Source organism: Lagenorhynchus albirostris, chromosome 11 (assembly GCF_949774975.1).
Source record: "Lagenorhynchus albirostris chromosome 11, mLagAlb1.1, whole genome shotgun sequence".
NCBI classification, from domain to species: domain Eukaryota; kingdom Metazoa; phylum Chordata; class Mammalia; order Artiodactyla; family Delphinidae; genus Lagenorhynchus; species Lagenorhynchus albirostris.
Genome location: NC_083105.1, coordinates 72,718,947 through 72,741,720, shown reverse-complemented (window position 1 = coordinate 72,741,720; position 22,774 = coordinate 72,718,947). Strand labels below are relative to the sequence as shown.

The window sequence follows — 22,774 nt, the reverse complement described above, 5'->3', positions numbered from 1 at the left end:
TTATGTACATGTTTCAAATGAGGACTTTTCATTTTCTTCTTATATCTTTAAAAATTAACTTAAGCTATTTGCCCCAGAATTTTCCCTACAGCCGTATAAACTGAATAACTGCTAATATAGAACTTAGATTAATGAATAATTTTTATCAAGTTTAATTTTTCGTTCCATGCTTTTTTTTAAACCTTTGATGTCTGCCTCACTTTTCTAATAGGAAGTAGTAGTAACTGACAAATGAATAAATGAACAGCTAATGATACTAACAGAAAAACTTAGATGTACTGGTTTTGATTTTACATTACATTCCTTCACATAAGGTGGTTACATTTATTGATAATAAAAATGTCTTAGCATGGAAGAATTGAAAATACGAAAATGTCATGATTCTATTACATGTTCTATTACAAGCATCATGAATGACATACAGGTACTCTACCAGCTGAAAAAGTCTGAGAATCACTGACTTAGCATCTATTATGGCTGTGTGTAAATATGCAAATAAAATCCTAAACCACTAATAACAGCATTTCCATTTTCTCTGGCCTATAAACATGGTGGCATACGCAGTAGGAGATTAAAATGGTAGTCCTGGCTCTCATACTTCCAACTCCAAGGCAATCGAATATATAAGATTTATTTCATATGACTATTCCATACAGATTCTCTCTCATTATGTTCAATAAATATTAAATTGATTTATAACACAATTCCCCTTCTGAATGCTGACTGTAGGGGTACATTAATATTGCGTATGAGTGCATAGGTGCTGAAAGATTTGCTAACTTTCCTGCCCTATTTTATTATTATTTTTTTGCGGTACACGGGCCTCTCACTGTTGTGGCCTCTCCCGTTTTGGAGCACAGGCTCCGGACGCGCAGGCCCAGCGGCCATGGCTCACGGGCCCAGCCGCTCTGTGGCATGTGGGATCCTCCCGGACCGGGGCACGAACCCGTGTCCCCTGCATCGGCAGGCGGACTCCCAACCACTGCGCCACCAGGGAAGCCCTCCTGACCTATTTTAAACCACAGATCAATAACCTTTCCATTTTGTACTTAAATTTCCATACCTTGTAAACAATAATCAAATAACAATAACACTAACATTACTAAATTTATTCTCTTTTCAACATCTCATCTAACTTTTATTGCTATTATAGCCCAGTTGAATTTCAAGGATAATACTGAAAATAGCACTGAACCAGGGAAACAGGGGAAATTCATTTGACCCCTGGATCTGCCCCTAAATAAACTGCATGATTAGAGCAAATCTGAGTGTCAATTTTCTCAAAAGCAAACTAGGAAAAAAAATATTTGCCTCAAAAGTTTGCCACAGTATTAAAATTAATTGAGGTAAGTGAGGATTGTAAATTATAAAGTACTATTCCAATGTATGTTATTACTACTATGATTTTGAAAATCCCTCTATTCTATTATAGCACTGCTATTTTCAAAATGTGGTGGACTCCTCCTTTGGGGACAAAAACAAGCTAAGTATTTCTGGACAGAATTTGTAATATATAATCCTTCCAAGTAAAGTAACAGGCTGAGACAAACATTGTTTGGATACTCCTTTTCTGTATTGGCAATTCTCTTTTCAAAATGAAAGTTTATTAACAAATATGTAAGATTCTCATTAAAATGAATTTATGTGCCCATGATATGCTCAAAATCTAAAATTAAAAATAGGATATTTTATACATATAAAAGAAGTATAGCCATGCTTCTTTCTTTCAACCACTGCCATTAAAAGAATTTCTTTCGTATTGAAATTATTTATCAAACTGTTAGAGGTTTTGTACACAGGTTTAGTTGACCACTAGCAATAAAGGAACATGAATTCTAGCTGTTAAATCTAAAAACCATAAATGGATAGAAATGTTACTCAAACTTCTAACTTTATCACCTTGTTTCAACCCAAACACTGCTCTTAAGTTGTCCATTCTCAAGATATGTCCCATGTTTGTTAAGAATTTCAGACACAACACATACACATTAGCAAATCTAGTATCCATTATGAAGTTACCTAGAAAATCCTGTTTTACATGTGAATTAGGCTTTCACTAGGAATTAGTATAAGCCATAATGACGAATCTTACATAATGCATTCGTTTATTTTCTTCTGAAAAGTCAGATCTTATATTTCCTTGATGCTAAAATCTTATAAAACATTTCTTGCTGTCTTTTTTTCCTCTGTGCTTAGCTTAACACAATGCATGCCCTATAAATGTCTCTGAGCCTTTAACTAAAAATTAACTTTTAAAACATGTCAAAATAAATTAGGAGGTCTCATCTTCATTTTTTATTGTTTTCAGCACCGAGTCTTCTCCCAAAATTTTACATAGTTCATTGAGTCTCTGCTGCATTTTGGGAATTCCAGCTAGCTGAGATTCTAGCTTTTGTTTTTCTTCACTTAGTGTTAAACGAATAGCAGTGTCCAATTGTTCAAAGCGCCAACCTCCTTCACCATCAAACTGTAATAAATGAGTGTGGTATTTCCTGCATAATCAAAATGAAATAATATTATTAGCAATAATTACAAAAAGCCATTTTAGTTATAGATTTATCATTCTAATTGATATCCAAAGGCAAATTTTAAGTAAGGTGCCTATTTTACATTTGATTTTCAAGAATCCCTCAAGAGGTAAAATATTGTGAATTTTTTTACTCCAAAAGTCATTAGTCTAGCCTCTAGGAAGTTCTATTGCTTGTATTAAATTTATTTTATATTGTGAATATACATGAATTGCAAAGGAAGACATACTGTTGCATTTATTTATATTCATAGCCCAGTATGAATAAATATCAAAGCACACTTAGAATAAGGAAATAAGGAATAAGGGAAAGGAAGCAGAGGGAAGAAAGTAAAAATTTAAAAGGCTATTAAAAAAATAACTAAGAAAAATAAAGGAAATACAATACCAATTCATTAGTACACTATCCTTTGGGAATGAGTTAGTCAACATAAATAAAAATTTCTCAAAAATTAAAGTTTTAAAACATTAAAAAAAATGAACTGATAGAAATCTTCAGCTATCAATACTTCCATGCTTTCATATAATTTAATCTCTTTTCTCATGGCTCAAGTTCATAATTAGGAACTTCAGAGAGGTATAGAGATGACTTTATTGATGAGACAGAAGGCAGTTCACCTTCTCCTAAATGAAGGCTAAGGTCACCAATCTCTGGGAATTGTGGGGTGTGTGTAAAAAGGGTAATCTGGCAGAGCTGTCCTTGCATGGCTGAGCCACTGCATTTTGTCACTATGCTGAAGAGGCACATGTTCTTATGTGTCCTCAGTTTTTTCTCTTACAGTTTTTCTCACTTCTTGCCCTCTTTTAAGCTCTCATCAGTCATTATTTACTATGATCAGTGGGGGTATATCAAATAGCTTTTACCTCCATTTTTAAACTGAGATATGATTCATATACCATAAATTCATCCTTTTAAAATGTAAAATTCAATGATTTTTGGTATGTTTACAAGCTCATGCAACCATCAGCACTATCCAATTCCAGAATAGTTTCTTCACCCCAAAAAGAAAGCTCATACACATTAGCAGTCCCTCCCAATTTCTCCTTCTGCTCATCCCCTGCCAACCACCAATCTCCTTTATGTCTCTATGGATTTTTCTGTTCTGGACATTTCATATATATGGACTCATACAAAATGTGGCTTTTTGTGACTGACTTCTTCTACCCAACAAAATGATTTCAAAGTTCATCTAGTTGTAGTGTTAGTACTTCATTCATTTTTATGGCTGAATAATATTCCATTGTATACACATTTTATCCATTCACCAATTGATAGAAATTTGGGTTTCATCCCATTTTGTTTGGGTGGTTTCAACATGCTGTAAGATGGGGAAGCTAAACTAAGTTAAACTATGTCTAAAAGAGTAAATATCACTCTCAAGCTGAAGGCTGAAGTTCATATGTTTGATAACATATGACAGAGATTAATCTTTTCCATATGTTTTTGAGTAATTATCTTTAGGGTTTTAAGTTTTCCAAAAATTTGACCTCACAATGGGTGGGACCTGACAAAAATTAAATTGAAAACAATGTATTCCTAAATCAAGGGAAAAAATTTAAATGTGACAAAAGTGCTATTAAAATATGAGAGCTAAAACAAAAGTAATGGAAAAACAAAAGAAGGATGGTGATATAAGAGAAATAATAGTAAAAAAATCATTTTGTTTATTACATTCTCAACTTCTCTTGGGCTTTCCTAACCTTTGATCTACAACCAGGAGCAATTTTAAAACACAGTAGTTCAGATCTTGAGCAACTTCCATCTTCAATTTATATTGGAGGTTTGGCTCATCATTCTGGTCCTACAATATTATTTGGTTTTTACATGGGGGAAGAAACTGTATAGGTGTTTCATGACCTGATATTCAAAGGTGTGTTCTATATCATGGGCTAAAATAATATTTCAGAGTTTATCTTAGTCAGAGGAATTTAAAAGAAACTACTATTTTAACAGAGCCTCATTGGAAATAATCTGCAGACATTCTACACAAATAAGATAAACCACTGGATAGTGATAATTATAAAACTGTAATTCTATTCAAGAATCAGATAATTTAATAAACTTCTATAATTTTTGACCTCTTCTGATACTGGTATTGATTTTCATCTTTACAATCAACAATTACCCATTTGTTGTTATGGAGGAAAATATAATATATATTTTTCCTTTTCTGAAATCTTTTCAGGTAAAATAAGAATTTCATGTAGGAAGAAAGGATAATCAGAAATAATAGGTTTCTACAACGTAAAATGACTAAACTAGTTCATAAAGCAGAACTAATGTGCTTTTCAGTTTACGGGGAAATATACTATGGGTAGCTGCAATTAAAAACATGTTTTTCTTGTTAGAAAGTATAAAATTGATTTTATTATTTGTTTAAAAAATTGTCCACTACCTACCTATTTGAATGGACAAAATCCAGAATACTGACAACACCAAATGTAAAGCTGTGGACCCATAGGAACTCTCTTTCATTGCTGGTGGTAATGAAAAATGGTAGAGCTACTTTGGAAGAGAGTTTTGCAGTTTCTTACAAAACTAAACATACTCTTAACAGTATGATCCAGTAACTGAATGCCTTGATATTTACCCAAAGGACTTGATAGAACTCATGTCCACACAAAAACCTGCATATGAATGTTTATAACAGCTTTATTCATAATTGCTAAAACTTGGAGGCAACCAAATGTCCTTCAGTAGGTGAATGGATAAACAAACTGTGACATCAAAACAGTGGTAGGTGAATGGATAAACAAACTGTGACATCAAAACAGTGGAATATCATTCAGCACTAAAAAGAAATGAGCTAGCAAGCCATGAAAAGACATGGAGGAAAATTAAATGATTATCATCACCAAGTTAAAGAAACCAATTTGAAAAGGCCACATACTGTACGGTTCCAGGTATATGACATTCTGGAAAAGGAAAAACTGTGGAAACATTAAAGATGAGTGGTTTCTAGGTGTTGCGGAGGGAGGGATAAATAAGCAGAGCACAGAGGATTTTTAGAGCAGTGAAAATATTCTATATAATACTATAATGATAGATACATGTAATTATAAATTTGTCCAAACCCACAGACTGCACAACACTAAGTGAACCCTAATGTAAATTATGGACTTTGGATGATAATGATGTGTCAGTATAGGTTCATCAATTGTAACAATTATACCACTCTGGTGGGGGATGTTGATAATGGGGAAGGCTATGCATGTTTGGGCAGAGAGTATAAGGCATATTTCTGTTCCTTTCAATTTTTTTGTGAACCTAAAACTAAAAAAAAGTCTTAAAAACAACAATACCAACAACAACAACAAAAACTTCTTTGTTCTTAAATTAAGAAAAAAATGGCTGAATATGCTTCCAATGCCTCTTTAGGCTACTTGAATAGGAACTAAATGACAGGAAGGCATAATAAACCCATTGATAAAAGTCAGAAAAACACCAAGACTAAGAGCCAGAAAGGACTCAAGAGTTCATCTGGCCTGGTTCCACAGGCATATGTCATGACTGTCTTAAACCAGTTCCTGTTGGTTTTATCCAAGGGGAAATCAGAGCAATCACATTCATTGACATGGACTCTACCTCATCCTGGACTAGATCCAGACTGCCTCTGGGGAGACTGGCAAATCAGGGTCCTATCACTCCAGATGCTAATTAATTCTTTAACAACAGAGAGACAAACTACAAAATTCTGTAGAAAGGGTCACTTCATGAAATCCTCTATTTTCAGGTAAACTATCTGAGGAAAGAAAAATATGAATGTTTAAATAAAGTGTGAAATAGATTATTATCTTCTCTATAGAAGTAGAATTCAGTCAAAGAAGGTTGAACAATTAAAGCCAGATCTGCATGGAATGCTCAGCTTACTCACAATTTTAAAGTAAACATTTCTATAAGGTAGAGGGTCTGGAAAGGCTTCAAAGACCCAAAGGCTTTAACTCAAATAAAGCTTGCTACTTAGTCTAGGTTTGAAGTCGTGTATATAATGACAGATTTGGCATAAATGTGATCAGCCACATGCCAAAGAATGCTCCAGTCAGAGAGAGAGGAAGAATCCTTCCTGTCCCTTGGGAAATAGGAGGCCAAAGCATATAGAGTCCATTATATCGTTACTAACTTGTCAAAGGAAAAGATTTTGATTTATGAAATAGAAATGCGAATGTAGAGATAGAACTCAGTGTGAATGAAAAAGTGTTTTTATGATTTATGCATGAGATACATTTTGAGTTCCTTAAATACGTAGAGCAATATAGTAGAGTATAGGGAGTATGATCACAGTAAATTACTTTTCTCATTTTTCTAGCTCTCAGTTTCTTCATCTGTATAATGGGAATAATTAGACTACCTGTACTCTATAGTGTTGTTATTAGGCTTAAATAAAATGAGCCTGGAATAGAATAGGTGCTGAATCGGCATTAGCAACTATTATTATGATGATGAATCAATAAAAAAGTAGGGGAATGATAAAAATGGTATCATAATTTTTTAAAAAGGAAAAATACCATTAGGTTTTTTTTTTTCTCCTGCCCATTTTTGGATTGGGTTGTTTGTTTTTTTTAATATTGAGCTGCATGAGTTGTTTATATATTTGGAGATTAATCCTTTGTCCATTGATTCGTTTGCAAATTTTTTCTCCCATTCTCAGGGTTGTCTTTTTGTCTTGTTTGTAGTGTCCTTTGGTTTACAAAAACTTTTAAGTTTCATTAGGTTCCCACTTGTTAATTTTTCTTTTTATTTCCATTACTCTAAGAGGTGGATCAAAAAAGAACTTGCTGTGATTTATGTCAAACAGTGTTCTTCCTATGTTTTCCTCTAAGAGTTTTACAGTGTCCGGTCTTACATTTAGGTCTCTAATCCATTTTGAGTTTATTTTTGTGTATGGTGTTAGGGAGTGTTCTAATTTCATTCTTTTACATGTAGCTGTCCAGTTTTCCCAGCACCACTTATTAAAGAGACAGTCTTTTCTCCATTGTATATCCTTGCCTCCTTTGCCATAGATTAGTTGACCATAGGTGGGTGGGTTTATCTCTGGGCTTTTTATCCTGTTCTATTGATCTATATTTCTGTTTTTCTGCCAGTACCATATTGTCTTGATTACTGTAGCTTTGAGGTATAACCTGAAGTCAGTGAGTCTGATTCCTACAGCTCTGTTTTTGACCCTCAAGACCGTTTTGGCTATTCCAGGTCTTTTGTGTCTCCATACAAATTTTAAGGTTTTTTTGTTCTAGTTCTGTTAAAAATGCCATTGTTAATTTGATAGGGATTGCATTGAATCTGTAGATTGCTATGGGTAGTAGAGTCATTTTCACAATATTGATTCTTCCACTCCAAGAACATGGTATATCTCTCCATCTGTTTGTATCATCTTTAATTTCTTTACTCAGTGTCTTATAGTTTTCTGCATACAGGTCTTTTGTCTCCCTAGGTAGGTTTATTCTTAGGTCTTTTATTCTTTTTGTTACAATGGTAAATGGGAGTGTTTCCTTAATTTCTCTTTCAGATTTTTCATCATTAGTGTATAGGAATGCAAGCGATTTCTGGGCATTAATTTTGTATCCTGCTACTTTACCAAATTCATTGATTAGCTCTAGTAATTTTCTGGTGGCATCTTTAGGATTCTCTATATATAGTATCATGTCATCTGCAAACAGTGACAGTTTTACTTCTTCTTTTCCAATTTGTATTCCTTTTATTTCTTTTTCTTCTCTGATTGCTGTGGCTAGGACTTCCAAAACTATTTTGAAAAGTACTGGTGAGAGTGGACATTCTTGTCTTGTTCCTGATCTTAGAGGAAATGTTTTCAATTTTTCACCATTGAGAATGATGTTTGCTGTGGGTTTGTCATATATGGCCTTTATTATGTTGAGGTAGGTTCCCTCTAGGCCCACTTTCTGGAGAGTTTTTATAATAAATGGGTGTTGAATTTTGTCAAAAGCTTTTTCTGCATCTATTGAGATAATTATATTGTTTTTCTTCTTCAATTTGTTAATATGGTGTATCACATTGATTGATTTGCGTATATTGAAGAATCCTTGCATCCCTGCTCATGGTGTATGATACTTTTAATGTGCTGTTGGATTCTGTTTGCTAGTATTTTGTTGAGGATTTTTGCATCTACATTCATCAGTGATATTGGTCTGTAATTTTCTTTTTTTGTAGTATCTTTATCTGGTTTTAGTATCAGGGTGATGGTGGCCTCATAGAATGAGTTTGGGAGTGTTCCTTCCTCTGCAATTTTTTGGAAGAGTTTGAGAAGGATGGGTGTTAGCTCTTCTCTAAATGTTTGATAGAATTCACCTGTGACACCATCTGGTACTGGGCTTTTGTTTTTTGGAAGATTTTTAATCACAGTCTTAATTTCAGTGCTTGTGATCGGTCTGTTCATATTTTCTATTTCTTCCTTGTTCAGTCTTGGAAGGTTATACCTTTCTAAGGATTTGTCCATTTCTTCAAGGTTGCCCATTTTATTGGCATAGAGTTGCTTGTAGTAGTCTCTTGGGATGCTTTGTATTTCTGCAGTGTCAGTTGTAACTTCTCCTTTTTCATTTCTAATTTTATTGATTTGAGTCCTCTCCCTCCTTTTCTTGATGAGTCTGGCTAATGGTTTATCAATTTTGTTTATCTTCTCAAAGAACTAGTTTTTAGTTTTATTGATTTTTGCTACTGTCTTTTGTTTCTATTTCATTTATTTCTGCTGTGATATTTATGATTTCTTTCCTTCTACTAACTTTGGGGTTTTTTTTGTTCTTCTTTCTCTAGTTGTTTTAGGTGTAAGGTTAGGTTGTTTATTTGAGATGTTTGTTGTTTCTTGAGGTAGGATTGTATTGCTATAAACTTCCGTCTTAGAACTGCTTTTGCTGCATCCCATAGGTTTTGGATCGTCATGTTTTTATTGTCATTTCGCTCTAGGTATTTTATGATTTCCTCTTTGATTTCTTCAGTGATCTCTTGGTTATTTAGTAACGTATTGTTTAGCCTCCATGTGTTTGTGTTTCTTACTTTTTTTTCCCTGTAATTGATTTCTAATCTCATACAATTGTGGTCAGAAAAGATGCGTGATATGATTTCAATTTTCTTAAATTTACTGAGGCTTGATTTGTGACCCAAGATGTGATCTATTCTGGAGAATGTTCCATGTGCACTTGAGAAGAAAGTGTAATCTGCTGTTTTTGGATGGAATGTCCTATAAATATCAATTAAATCTATCTGGTGTATTGTGTCATATAAAGCTTCTGTTTCCTTATTTATTTTCATTTTGGATAATCTATCCATTAGTGTAAGTGAGGTGTTAAAGTCCCTCACTATTATTGTGTTACTGTTCATTTCCTCTTTTAGAGCTGTTAGCATTTGCCTTATGTATTGAGGTGCTCCTATGTTGGGTGCATATATATTTATAATTGTTATATCTTCTTCTTGGATTGATCCCTTGATAATTATGTAGTGTCCTTCCTTGTGTCTTGTAACATTCTTTATTTTAAAGTCTATTTTATCTGATATGAGTATAGCTAGTCCAGCTTTCTTTTGATTTCCATTTGCATGGAATATCTTTTTCCATCCCCTCACTTTCAGTCTGTACATGTCCCTCAGTCTGAAGTGGGTCTCTTGTAGACAGCATATATATGGGTCTTGTTTTTGTATCCATTCAGCGAGCCTGTGTCTTTTGGTTGGAACATTTAATTCATTCATGTTTAAGGTAATTATTGATATATAAGTTCCTATTACCATTTTCTTAATTGTTTTTGGTTGTTTTTGTAGGTCCTTTTCTTCTCTTGTGTTTCCCACTTAGAGTAGTTCCTTTAGCATTTGTTTTAGAGCTGGTTTGGTGGTGTTGAATTCTCTTAGCTTTTGCTTGTCTGTAAAGCTTTTGATTTCTCCATCGAATCTGAATGAGATCCTTGCTGGGTAGAGTAATCTTGGTTGTAGGTTATTCCCTTTCATCACTTTAAATATGTCATGCCACTCCCTTCTGGATTGTAGAGTTTCTGTTGAGAAATCAGCTGTTAAACTTATGGGAGTTCCCCTGTATGTTATTTGTCGTTTTTCCCTTGCTGCTTTCAATACTTTTTCTTTGTCTTTAATTTTTGCCATTTTGATTACTATGTGTCTTGGAGTCTTTCTCATTGGGTTTATCCTGTATGGGACTCTCTGCACTTCCTGGACTTGGGTGGCTATTTCCTTTCCCATGTTATAGAAGTTTTCAACTATAATCTCTTCAAATATTTTCTTGGGTCCTTTCACTCTCTCTTCTCCTACTGGGACCCCTATAATGCGAATATTTTTGCATTTAATGTTGTCCCAGAGGTCTCTTAGGCTGTCTTCATTTCTTTTCATTCTTTTTTCTTTATTCTATTCTGCAGCAGTGAATTCCACCATTCTGTCTTCCAGGTCACTTATCTGTTCTTCTGCCTCAGTTATTCTGCTATTGATTCCTTCTAGTGTATTTTTCATTTCAGTTATTGTACTGTTCATCTCTGTTTGTTTGTTCTTTAATTCTTCTAGGTCTTTGTTAAACATTTCTTGCATCTTCTCAATCTTTGCCTTCATTCTTTTTCTGAGGTCCTGGATCATCTTCACTATCATTATTCTGAATTCTTTTTCTGTAAGGTTGCCTATCTCCACTTCATTTAGTTGTTTTTCTGGGGTTTTATCTTGTTCCTTCATCTGGTACATAGCCCTCTGCTTTTTCATCTTGTCTATCTGTCCGTGAACATGGTTTTTGTTTCACAGGCTGCAGGATTATAGTTCTTCTTGCTTCTGCTGTCTGCCCTCTGGTGGATGAGGCTATCTAAGAGGCTTGTGCAAGTTTCCTGATGGGAGGGCCCATTAGTTTTATGAAATATTATTTATAAAACATTTTTGTTCATTTTTCCTTAAAACAAAGCAAAAACAACCATGCTTTATTTTCCTGTGCTTTCTCCAACTTAATCATTTGGAGGGATATCAAGTTGTGGTATTTCTTTTTCCTGGATATTTAAAAAAGAACTAAAAAGATGATGTAAATTATGTAATATATTCTTTCCCAGTGTATGCTATGGAATAATGACTGTTTCAGTTTTAAAAAATCAGTGGATTTTTCTACTTCCTTGCAGAATTATTGGAATGTGATGATAATTTTCAAAACATTTATTGTTATAATGTTAGGTTTGGTGTACCTTTCGTTCTTCCATTACTTTTATTTTAGCTCTCATATTTTAATAGCAGTATTTTCACATTTCAATTTTTCCCTTGACATAGAAATACATTGTTTTCAATTTAATTTTGGTAAGGTCCCACCCATTGGGCAGTCAAATTTTTGGAAATCTTAAAAGCCTAAAGATAGTTACTCAGAAGTATACAGAAAAGATCACTAATCTCTGTCATATGTTATCAAATACATAAACTTCATCCTTTAGCTTGAGATTGATTTTACTCTTTTAGACATAGTTTAACGTTAAGAGAAATACAGGCAGAAAATAACTGAAATGTCTTATGCTCTATAGTAAAAACTTTGGCAAAGTTATTCTTTCGGAAATATAAAGAAAAATCATCTATCATAAATGAGCATTGGAAACACTTACCAAAGAGAAGGCCTGTGTGTTATAGAAAGTAAGGAAATTCCAGCCCCTTTCGCAGCCTGAAATATCTTTCCTTCAACATCAATGCTGACAGCGCTGGTGCATTCATCCAGCAATGCATATTTTGGTCTTAAAAATAAGCACAAATACATTAAAATTTTTCATTTTGAATTATAAATCTTTCTTTGGGCAATATGAGCTGCAAGGTTAACAATTTTAAAGGAGCAAAAGAGAAAAATGACAATATTAATGGTGATAAATAATAAAGCAAAAAAGAAGTCATTACCCCTCTTCAGACTAGAATTTCATATTTTCTTAGATTTTACTTTTTTAATTAATTTTTATTGGAGTATAGTTGCTTTACAATGTTGTGTTAGTTTCTACTGTACAGCAAAGTGAATCAGCCATATGTATACATATATCCCCTCTTTTTTGGCTCTCCTTCCCATTTAGGTCACTACAGAGCAATGAGCAGTTTCTTGAGCTATACAGTAGGTTCTCATTAGTTATCTATTTTATTATCAATAATGGATATATGTCAATTCCAATCTCCCAATTTATCCCATCCCCCTTTTCCCCCTTGGTGTCCATATATTTGTTCTCTACATCTCTTCTTAGATTTTAAAATAGATTTTTTGATACCTGCTCATAATACAATATGCTTTATTGCAGATGGGTGAATCGTGAATATGAGGCAGAGGAAAAATAAGACAGCTTACTGAATGCACTTTCCTGCAGCACGCAGGTTCATTCTTGGTGACAAGGTTCTGACTAATTAACACAGAAAATACATTACACATAGTAGCTAACTATCAAACAGGTCACAATCCTGTTGGCAAACATTTATTGAGAAGATAATTTTATCAACAATGTGAGTACCTAATCACAATTAATGGAATTCCATTGATCGAAGACCCTACAAAAGTAAGTATGCTTAATCTGACAAATTTAGAGTAGGTATTTAACCTAGTAACTTTGAGACCATTTTCTTAAGGAAAAAAATCAGTAAATATTTTTCTGATTATACTCAACAATTTTATTTCCTAGCTCAATTTTTACTCTGGAAATGATTGTTTACTACTATCAGAGGCACCTATTATTTGCCACCATTTCCTCCTGATAACTCTCTCCCTTTCATTTTCACCCCACAGCTCTTTATCTTTTTTTCCTTTTCTCTGTTTTCTTTCAAGCCTGTCCGGGCTTATTTGGTACTCAGTAGCATGACTTAGTTTTGTTAATGGGACCAAAGGTCAACTCATGCCTGTCATTTATTGTTTATTTCAGGGTTGAAAATCAGTACCAAGTATTTACCAGGACAACTTCCTCTGAAGAAATTCTGATATTTTAGAATAAATGCCAATGAAAGTCCAGGACCAGATGGCTTCACAGGAGAATTCTACCAAACATACAAAGAAGAACTTACACTGATCCATCCCAAACTCTTCCAAAAAGTTGAAGAGGAGAGGACACTCCCAAAGATATTCTAATGAAGCCACCATCACTGTGATACCAAAAGCAGACAAAGACACCACCAAAAAAGAAAATTACAGGCCAACAACTTTGGTGAATGTAGACACAAAAATTCTCAAAAAATTAGCAAACCTAATCCAACAACACATTAAAAAGTTCATACACCACAACCACGTGGGATTCATCCCAAGTTCACAAGGATGGTTCAACATAAGCAAATCAATCAATGAAATACACCACATCAGCAAAAGAAAAGATAAAACCACATGATCATCTTGAAAAATGCAGAAAAAGCATTTGACAAAATTCAACATCCATTCATGATAAAATCACCACCATTATTATTCAACATAGTTTTGGAAGTACTGGCCACAGCAATCAGAGAAGAGAAAGAAATAAAAGGAATACAAATTGTAAAAGAAGTAAAACTGTCACTGTTTGCAGATGACATGATACTATACATAGAGAATCCTAAAGATGATACCAGAAAACTAGAAGGAGTAATCAGTAAATTTGGTAAAATAGCAGGATACAAATGAATGCACAGAAATCTCTTGCATTCCTATACACTAATGATGAAAAATCTGAAAGAGAAATTAAGGAAACACTCCCATTTATCACTGCAACAAAAAGAATAAAATACCTAGGAATAAACCTACCTAAGGAGATCAAAGACCTGTATGCAGAAAACTATAAGACACTGATGAAAGGAATTAAAGATGATACAAACAGATGGAGAGATATACCATGTTCTTGGATTGGAAGAATAAACATTGTGAAAATGACTATACTACCTAAACCAATCTAGAGATCCAAGGCAATCCCTATCGAACTACCAATGGCATTTTTCACAGAACTAGAACAAAAAATTTCACAATTTGTATGGAAACACAAAAGACACCAAATAGCCAAAGCAATCTTGAGAAAGAAAAACGAAGCTGGAGGAATGAGGCTCCCTGACTTCAGACTATACTACAAAGCTACAGTAATCCAAACAGTATGGTACTGGCACAAAACCAGAACTATAGATCAATGGAACCGGATAGAAAGCCCAGAGATAAACCCATGCACATATGGTCAACTTATCTTTGATAAAGGAGGCAAGAATATAAAATGGAGAAAAGACAGCCTCTTCAATAAGTGGTGCTGGGAAAACTGGAAAGCCAAATGTAAAAGAATGAAATTAGAACACTCCCTAACACCATACACAAAAATAAAATCAAAATGGATTAAAGACCTAAATGTAAGGCCAGACACTATAAAACCCTGAGAGGAAAACATAGGCAGAACACTCTGCCATAAATCACAGCAAGATCCTTTTTGACTCACCACCTAGAGAAATGGAAATAAAAACAAAAATAAACAAATGGGACCTAATTAAACTTAAAAGCTGTTGCATAGCAAAGGAAACCATAAACATGACAAAAAGACAGCCCTCAGAATGGGAGATAATATTTGCAAATGAAGCAACTGACAAAGAATTAATCTCCAAAATATACAAGCAGCTAATATAGCTCAATATCGAAAAAAAAAAACAACCCCATCCACAAATGGGCAGAAGACCTAAATAGACATTTCTCCAAAGAAGATATAAAGATTGCCAACAAACATATGAAAGAATGCTCACCATCACTAATCATTAGGGAAATGCAAAATCAAAATTACAATGATGTATCACCTTACACCAGTCAGAATGGTCATCATCAAAAAATCTACAAACAGTAAGTGCTGGAGAGGGTGTGTAGAAAAGGGAACCCTCTTGCATTGTTGGTGGGAATGTAAGTTGATACAGCCACTATGGAGAACAGTATGGAGTTCCTTAAAAAACTAAAAATAGAACTACCATACTACCCAGCAATCCCACTACTGGGCATACACCCTGAGAAATCCATAATTCAAAAAGAGTCATGTACCACAATGTTCATTGCAGCACTATTTAGAATAGCCACGACATGGAAGCAATCTAAGTGTCCATTGACAGATGAATGGTTAAAGAAGATGGGCACATATATACAATGGAATATTAGCCATAAAAAGAAATGAAATTGAGTTATATGTAGCAAGGTGGATGGACCTAGAGTCTGTCATACAGAGTGAAGTAAGTCAGAAAGAGAAAAACAAGTACCGTATGCTAACACATATATATGGAATCTGAAAAAAAAAAAAACGTTCTGAGAAACCTAAGGGCAGGACAGGAATAAAGATGCCGATGTAGAGAATGGACTTGAGGACACAGGGAAAGGGAAGGGTAAGCTGGGATGAAGTGCAAGAGTGGTATGGACATATATACACTACCAACTGTAAAATAGATAGGTAGTGGGAAGCAGCCACATAGCACAGGGAGATCAGCTCAGTGCTTTGTGTCCACCTAGAGGGGTGGGATAAGTAAGGTGGAAGGAGACGCAAGAGGGAGGGGATATCGGGATATATGTATACATATAACTGATTCACTTTGTTATACAGCAGAAACTAGCACAACATTGTAAAGAATTATACTCCAATAAAGTTGTTAAAAAAAAGGAAAAAGTACCCCCCCAAAAATAAAAATAGTAATCCTTTAAGAAAAATTAAAATCCTCTCACAAAGAGTATACAACTTTGATACTTAATACTCCTTGCGAAAGTTCTCCATTTTAGTTAGCTCAAGTGTTCCACATTACAACTCAAATCTTGTTATTAACACTTTGAGAATGAGGGGAGGCACTTTCTCATTATTATACTTTTCCTTCACTCGATTTTTTAAAAATTTTACTTAAAAAATTTTATTTATTTTATTTATTTATTTTTGGGTGCATTGGGTCTTTGTTGCTGTGTGTGGGCTTTCTCATTGTGGTGGCTTCTCTTGTTGTGGAGCATGGGCTCTAGGCATGCAGGATTCAGTAGTTGTGGCAGGTGGGCTCAGTAGTTGTGGCTTGCAGGCTCTAGAAGGCAGGCTCAGTAGTTGTAGTGCACGGGCTCAGTTGCTCCACGGCATGTGGAATCTTCCCACACCAGGGCTCAAACCCGTGTCCCCTGCATTGGCAGGTGGATTCTTAACCACTGTGCCACCAGGGAAGCCCTATTTTTACTTTTTATTGAAGTATAGTTGATTTACTATGTTGTGTTGATCATTGCTCTACAGCAAAGTGATTCAGGTACACACACACACACACACACACACACACACACACACACACACACACACACTTTTTTTTTTCCCCCTCAGCCACGCTGCGTGGCATGTGGGATCTTAGTTCCTTGACCAGGGATCGAACCCGCACCCCCTGTATTGGAAGCATGGAGGCTTAACCACTGGACTGCCAGGGAAGTCCCTATACATTCTTTTGTTTTTTTTTTTTTTTTTTTTTTGCGGTACGCGGGCCTCTCACTGTTGTGGCCTCTCCCGTTGCAGAGCACAGGATCCAGACGTGCAGGCCCAGCAGCCATGGTTCACGGGCCCAGCCGCTCCATGGCATGTGGGATCTTCCCGGACCAGGGCACAAACCCGCATCCCCTGCATCGGCAGGAGGATTCTTAACCACTGCACCACCAAGGAAGCCCCTATACATTCTTTTTTGATATTCTTTTTCATTATGATTTATCACAGGATATTGAATATAGTTCTCTGTGCTATATAGTAGGACCTTGTTGTTTATCCATTCTATATATAAAGCTTACATCTGCTAATCCCAACTTCTTACTCCATCCCTCCCCCAGCCCCTCCCCCTTGGCAACTACCAGTCTGTTCTTTCTGTCTGTGAGTCTGTTTCCATTTCATAGAGGAGTTCATTTGTGTGATATTTTAGATTTCACATATAAATGACATCATATGGTATTTGTTTTTCTCTTTCTGACTTACTTTCCTTAGTATGATAATCTCTAGTTGCATTCATGTTGCTGCAAATGGCATTATTTCATTCTTTTTTATGCCTGAGTAGTATTCCACTGTATATATGTACCACATCTTCTTTATCCATTCATCTGTTGATGGGCATTTAGGTTGTTTCCATGTCTTGGCTATTGTGAATAGTGCTGCTATCAACACAGGGGTTCATGTATCTTTTTGAATTATAGTTTTGTCCAGATATATGCCCAGGAGTGGGATTGCTGAATCATATGGTAATTCTATTTTTAGTTTTCTGAGGAACCTCCATACTGTTTTCCACAGTGGCTGCACCAACTTACATTCTCACCAACAGTGCAGGTCCTTCACTGGATTTAGCATTTCTATTTCATTTTATTTTTTTCTCAATAAATTCTGCTTTTCAACTTGCTCATCTCCCCTCATCTTTCTGTGGAGCACTAAATTCTTTTCACTGTTATAACTTTATTTTTATTCAGTACCACATTATATCCAAAATATTTTAGATACAAAAGTTTCAAGTACTTATTTTAAGTTATAGGTACTTAAAATCTATTTAGGTTAGCATCTTTTATTAATGCCTGTTGTTTTTTCTTACAGAGCTTATCTTATTAACACACTGACACAGTGAGAAATTTATGGTCATACCTTACATTCCATCATATTACATTTCACCAATTATGCTGGGGATCATATTAGTGAGTATTTATGGATGAGGCTCAAACAGATTCAGGGTAATAGTGGGTAACAGCTAGTCATAAACGTCACACTGTAAAGTTTACTCTTGAATCTCACCAAATCATCTCAAAATGGTCATTCCAAAATGCACTTCACTAAAAATTCTGAGTTCACAAGTTTTGGTTCATACTTCTTTAGCTTGCCATATTCTTGAACTAACTGTGTCATTATTACAAATACCATGTTATTACACAATATTTTTTCATTAATAAAATCCAGGTATAACACAAAAATAATACATATTTGTATGATTTAATTTATATGAAATTGTAGAACAGGAGAAGTAATTTATGAGGATAGAAATCAGAACAGAAATTGTCTGCGGAGAGATTTGACTGGAAAGGGGCATGAGAGACTTTCTATGGTGATGGAAACATTCTTTATGTTAATTGGGATATTGGTTACATAATGTATATACATTTGTCAAAAGTCATAGAATTGTATACTTAAATACATTTATGTATTTGGTACATAACTGTTATAATAATAATAACACTAATGATAATACTAATAAATAAACCCTGGCTAGCTATTACATAATAGTACACATAATAGCATACAAAATAAAAAGAGAGATATAGGGAATTCCCTGGCAGTCCAGTGGTTAGGACTCTGTGCTTTCATTGCCACAGGCCTGGGTTCGATCCTTGGTCAGGGAACTAAGATCCTTCAAGCCGTGTGGTGTGGCCAAAAAAAAATAAGAGGGATACAAACTGCAATATACGTATGAAAGTAGTTACATTAAAAAATAGCAACCAACTTTTGTATACCAAAATAGAGAAAAAACTATACCAAAATTTTATGTGTTACAGGTAGTGAGACAACAGATTTTTTCTTATTTTTACTTATCATATTTTCTACTTTTATAAAATAAACATATAATTATATTTAATAAAGTTGTTTAAATTATTTTTTTAATGATAAATATTTTATGTTATATTCTTACCAAAAAGCCTGAACCTAAATATAATCAAGCTTTTAGCTCTAATTTCCAGTTTACAAGACAAATAGGAGATTGAGGAAAGAGGTAAAGGGATCTCATGAGGAAGGAATCAGACCAATCTACAAAGGACAACATTCTTACAGGACAACTGACCCAGTTTCTTTAACAAGTCAATGGCATAAAAGATGGGGGAAGGGGACAGAGGCAGGGAGAAGAAGAGACTCTTTAAAAAATAATTAAAAGATATACAACAACAAAATTCAGTATATAAAATTTGCTTGGATCTTGGTTTGAACAAACCAAGTATAAAAAAATATTTTTGAGACAATCAGGGAAAATGAATATGAACCAGATATTAAATGATTTTAAATGATTATTATCAAATTTTTAGTTATGATTATGATATATTATGTAAGAAAATATCCTAATATTTCAGAGATTGATGCCAAAGCATTTAATGAAAAAATTCCATGATTTTGGATTTGCTTTAAAATGCTTCATAAATAAAAAATAGATAAATCAAGTGCTGTATTAAATCAGTGTGATGAGAATATGGGGTTCATCTTACAATTTTCTCTTCTTTGATGAAGTTGTAATGGTTTTTCCATAATAAAAGATTTTTAAAAAATTGGTAGCCAACTTGTTGCTAAGTGTTTAATGAGGCTTACTTGATAATTTTTTTGTGTGTGGTTTTTATCAGCTTTTAAATGTTCCCTATGAAGATATTATTGTTTCCACTGCAGCTTCTTCAAGAGTATGGCATATGCCCCAGCTTATGGTCTATTCAGGCATTCATGTACATAACTCTTGGGCTTTTTTGCCCAAGATAAAAGTATTAAAAGTGAGTAACAACTCAGGTTTTCATTGCCAGAGGCCTAATGTAAAAAAAAAAAGTGGGAATTTATTTTTCACAGAAGAATAGGACAAAAAAGAGGAATAAATCAGAATAGCTTTAATACTTCTTCTAATACGTCTTAGGTTTGGTACCTTGAATTCAAAAGGCTATGAAGCTGGTTGCAAATAGAAAAGTTTTATCAAGAGAAATTTTTTCCTGCATCTCTTTATTTCTGAGTCCATGAAGACTTAGGCTGGCTTGTTCCTTTTTGCATTGGATATGCCTCTGATTTTCAAGGAGGAGAGCACTACTAAGTTTTATAGGCTACTGAGTGGTTAGAAAGTTAATTTAGTTTGAATTTAATAATTTAATTGAGAAGTATTACTGAATGTCTACCTCCTGTGTTCACAACAGTATAACAGTGGTTATGTATTCTTCACATTTTAAAATTAATAATAATCCTATTTTCAAACTTAGGACATATAAAAATTTAATTTTTTCATCTAACATTACTCAACAAAAAATTTTTTTTAAATACTTGGAGATTTCTGTCACATTAAAAAAATAACCTAGGAAATTAAAAAACTGTAAATTCTAAGCACTAGTTTTTCAGAAAAATATTTTCAGACTAAAGATGAGGGCACGGAATCCTATTCAAACATTTTTTGGTTACAACAATGGAATAGTCATTACTTGAGTATAATATACTTACCTATGGTAAAACATGCGAGCCATGCCCATTCTTTGCTTTTCCCCTCCTGACAGGACATCTTTCCAGTCCATAACAGCATCCCATCCTTTAAAATATATATAAGTATATATTTTATAAAGAATCTTTTAACTAAAGAGAGCATCTTTTACAGTTTTTATCTAGACAAGTGATTCCTAGCAAGTTTAAGTTATTAACACAAAGAACCTGATATTCCTCAGAAATGCTTGGATAAGCTAGAGAGCCTTATTTTTAAGCATTTTAATTTAGATTTGATATTTTTTACAAGTAATAATTACTTACATTGACAAAACGTCTTCTAAGAATTCCAAATACTGACACTTTGAAAATGTGTTTGTTTCTGAATATCTCCAAAGAGTTGATAGACTTATTTTGGAGGGTGGTGGGAGAAAAGATCAACAGATTTGCATAGGCTTACTGCAAAGTCTACAAAGGGTATGACAGGAGCTAACTTAAATGGTTTCCATCTGACTGGCACTGTATATGAGTTTTCTCATTATATATTTCACAACCTTATTAGGTAGCTATTATTAGTTTTATTTTATAGGTCGATAAGCTGAAATTCATGGAGAAATTGATATATCAAATTTTACACAGCTATATATTAGAGCTAGGATTTATATGTAGATCTATTTATATGCAGGACTTTCTGTTGGCTATTTATTCAAAAAGCAAGCCTTCTATTTTTTAATAAAATAGGTTAGATCAATAATACTGATATAGAAATGTACCTAGAATATTTTTTATATGGAAAACCAAATTGCAGAATTGTGTGTGTATTTGTATACAGATTGAACTGTGAAATACTTATACAGGTATTTTTTTCAATAGTAAATACTACAGTACTATACAATTTGCAGTTGGTTTAATCCACAAATGCAGAATGGCAGATATGGAGGAAACTTGGTTAAAGACAGCCTACTATAAGTCATATGCAGATTTTTCGATTGCCTGCTAAAACTTTTGAGTTTAGTGGAACAAAAGACATGATTTATATAAATATGTAAAATTAAAGTTTCCTTTGACTCAAATACTTTTCTCTTTCGCCTTCTCAGTTGGCAGGGGGAAAATTTTTTAAGCCCAGAACACTTATCTACTGTATAGCAATCTGAATCTATTTTTCAAATCCTCACTTATGTTTCATAAATGTTATACAATTAAGTCATAGAGAAAATTTTCTTTCTATGATTTTCACTAGAAGAATACATATACATATATAAATTATGATTGCATTTCTGTAAATAAATACACATACACAATCTCTCTGGGAATAGAATTATGAGACATTTACTTTCTAAGCTATACATTTTTATAATATTTGAAAATTTTATTATTTTAAAATTATTTTTATGGTCTTTCTTAATTTTGTAATAAGAAAAAAATGTTACTTAGAAACAAAACCATAGGGCCTATTAGGAAGACAGCCATAGCAAGTATTTTTCTGAAGTGGGAATATCATAAAATGGAGCAGACTAGGCAAAACCTGATTTTCAAAGAGGAAAATGACTGTCAAAACTACACACACACACACACACACACACACACACACACACACACACACACACACACGACATTTCCAAATCCCAGAGTATTCAAGGCTTAATTTTTCCATTTGGAAAAAATCCAGGCTCTTTGCTTTCTTTATTCTTCCTCAGCTGAACTTTCATTTTTATTAAAATTTCTAAATAAACTTGGTCAAAGGGAAAGGAAATAAGAAGTAGAGTTTCATTGTTTCTTGTGCCCTGGATTGAAAATAAGACTTTCCCTGTTTCCCAATGATACTCCCCAGTAGGGACCAGTGTTCATTCTTGGGCAAACTTCCAGGGATTTTCTATCTATTTAAAACCATAATTTTAAATTAGGAAAAAGCAATCTCTAAATGCCATGTGGTTCAAAGTTCTTGCTTCTAGTGAAAACTGTTGAAATAAAATTTTCTCTATGACTTAACTATATAGCATTTATGAAACATAAGTGAGGATTTGACAAATAGGTTCAGATTGCTACACAGTGGAGAAAAATTCTGGGCTTAAAAAAATTTCCCCCCTCAACTGAGAATGCACAAGACAAAAGTATTTGGGTCAAAGGAAGCTTTAATTTTATGTATTTTAAATAAATCATGTCCTTTGTTCCACT

General features: G+C 33.9%; 1 protein-coding gene across 4 annotated transcripts in view; it reads right to left on the bottom strand.

Annotated features, from left to right (window-relative positions):
• Positions 1–2,220: 2,220 nt before the first annotated feature.
• ABCD2 (ATP binding cassette subfamily D member 2) overlaps positions 2,221–22,774 on the bottom strand; it is a 76,356-nt gene continuing 55,802 nt past the window's right edge. For 3 of the 4 annotated variants that reach the window (XM_060165099.1, XM_060165100.1, XM_060165102.1), the window contains 3 exons: positions 20,624–20,708; positions 12,089–12,214; positions 2,221–2,492 (listed from right to left, as the gene is read on the bottom strand). In XM_060165099.1, coding sequence (XP_060021082.1) covers positions 2,273–2,492; positions 12,089–12,214; positions 20,624–20,708 — 431 coding nt within the window. In that variant the 3' untranslated portion in view covers positions 2,221–2,272. The remainder of the gene's footprint in view (positions 2,493–12,088; positions 12,215–20,623; positions 20,709–22,774) is intronic. The other variant, XM_060165101.1, reaches the window with a different exon arrangement.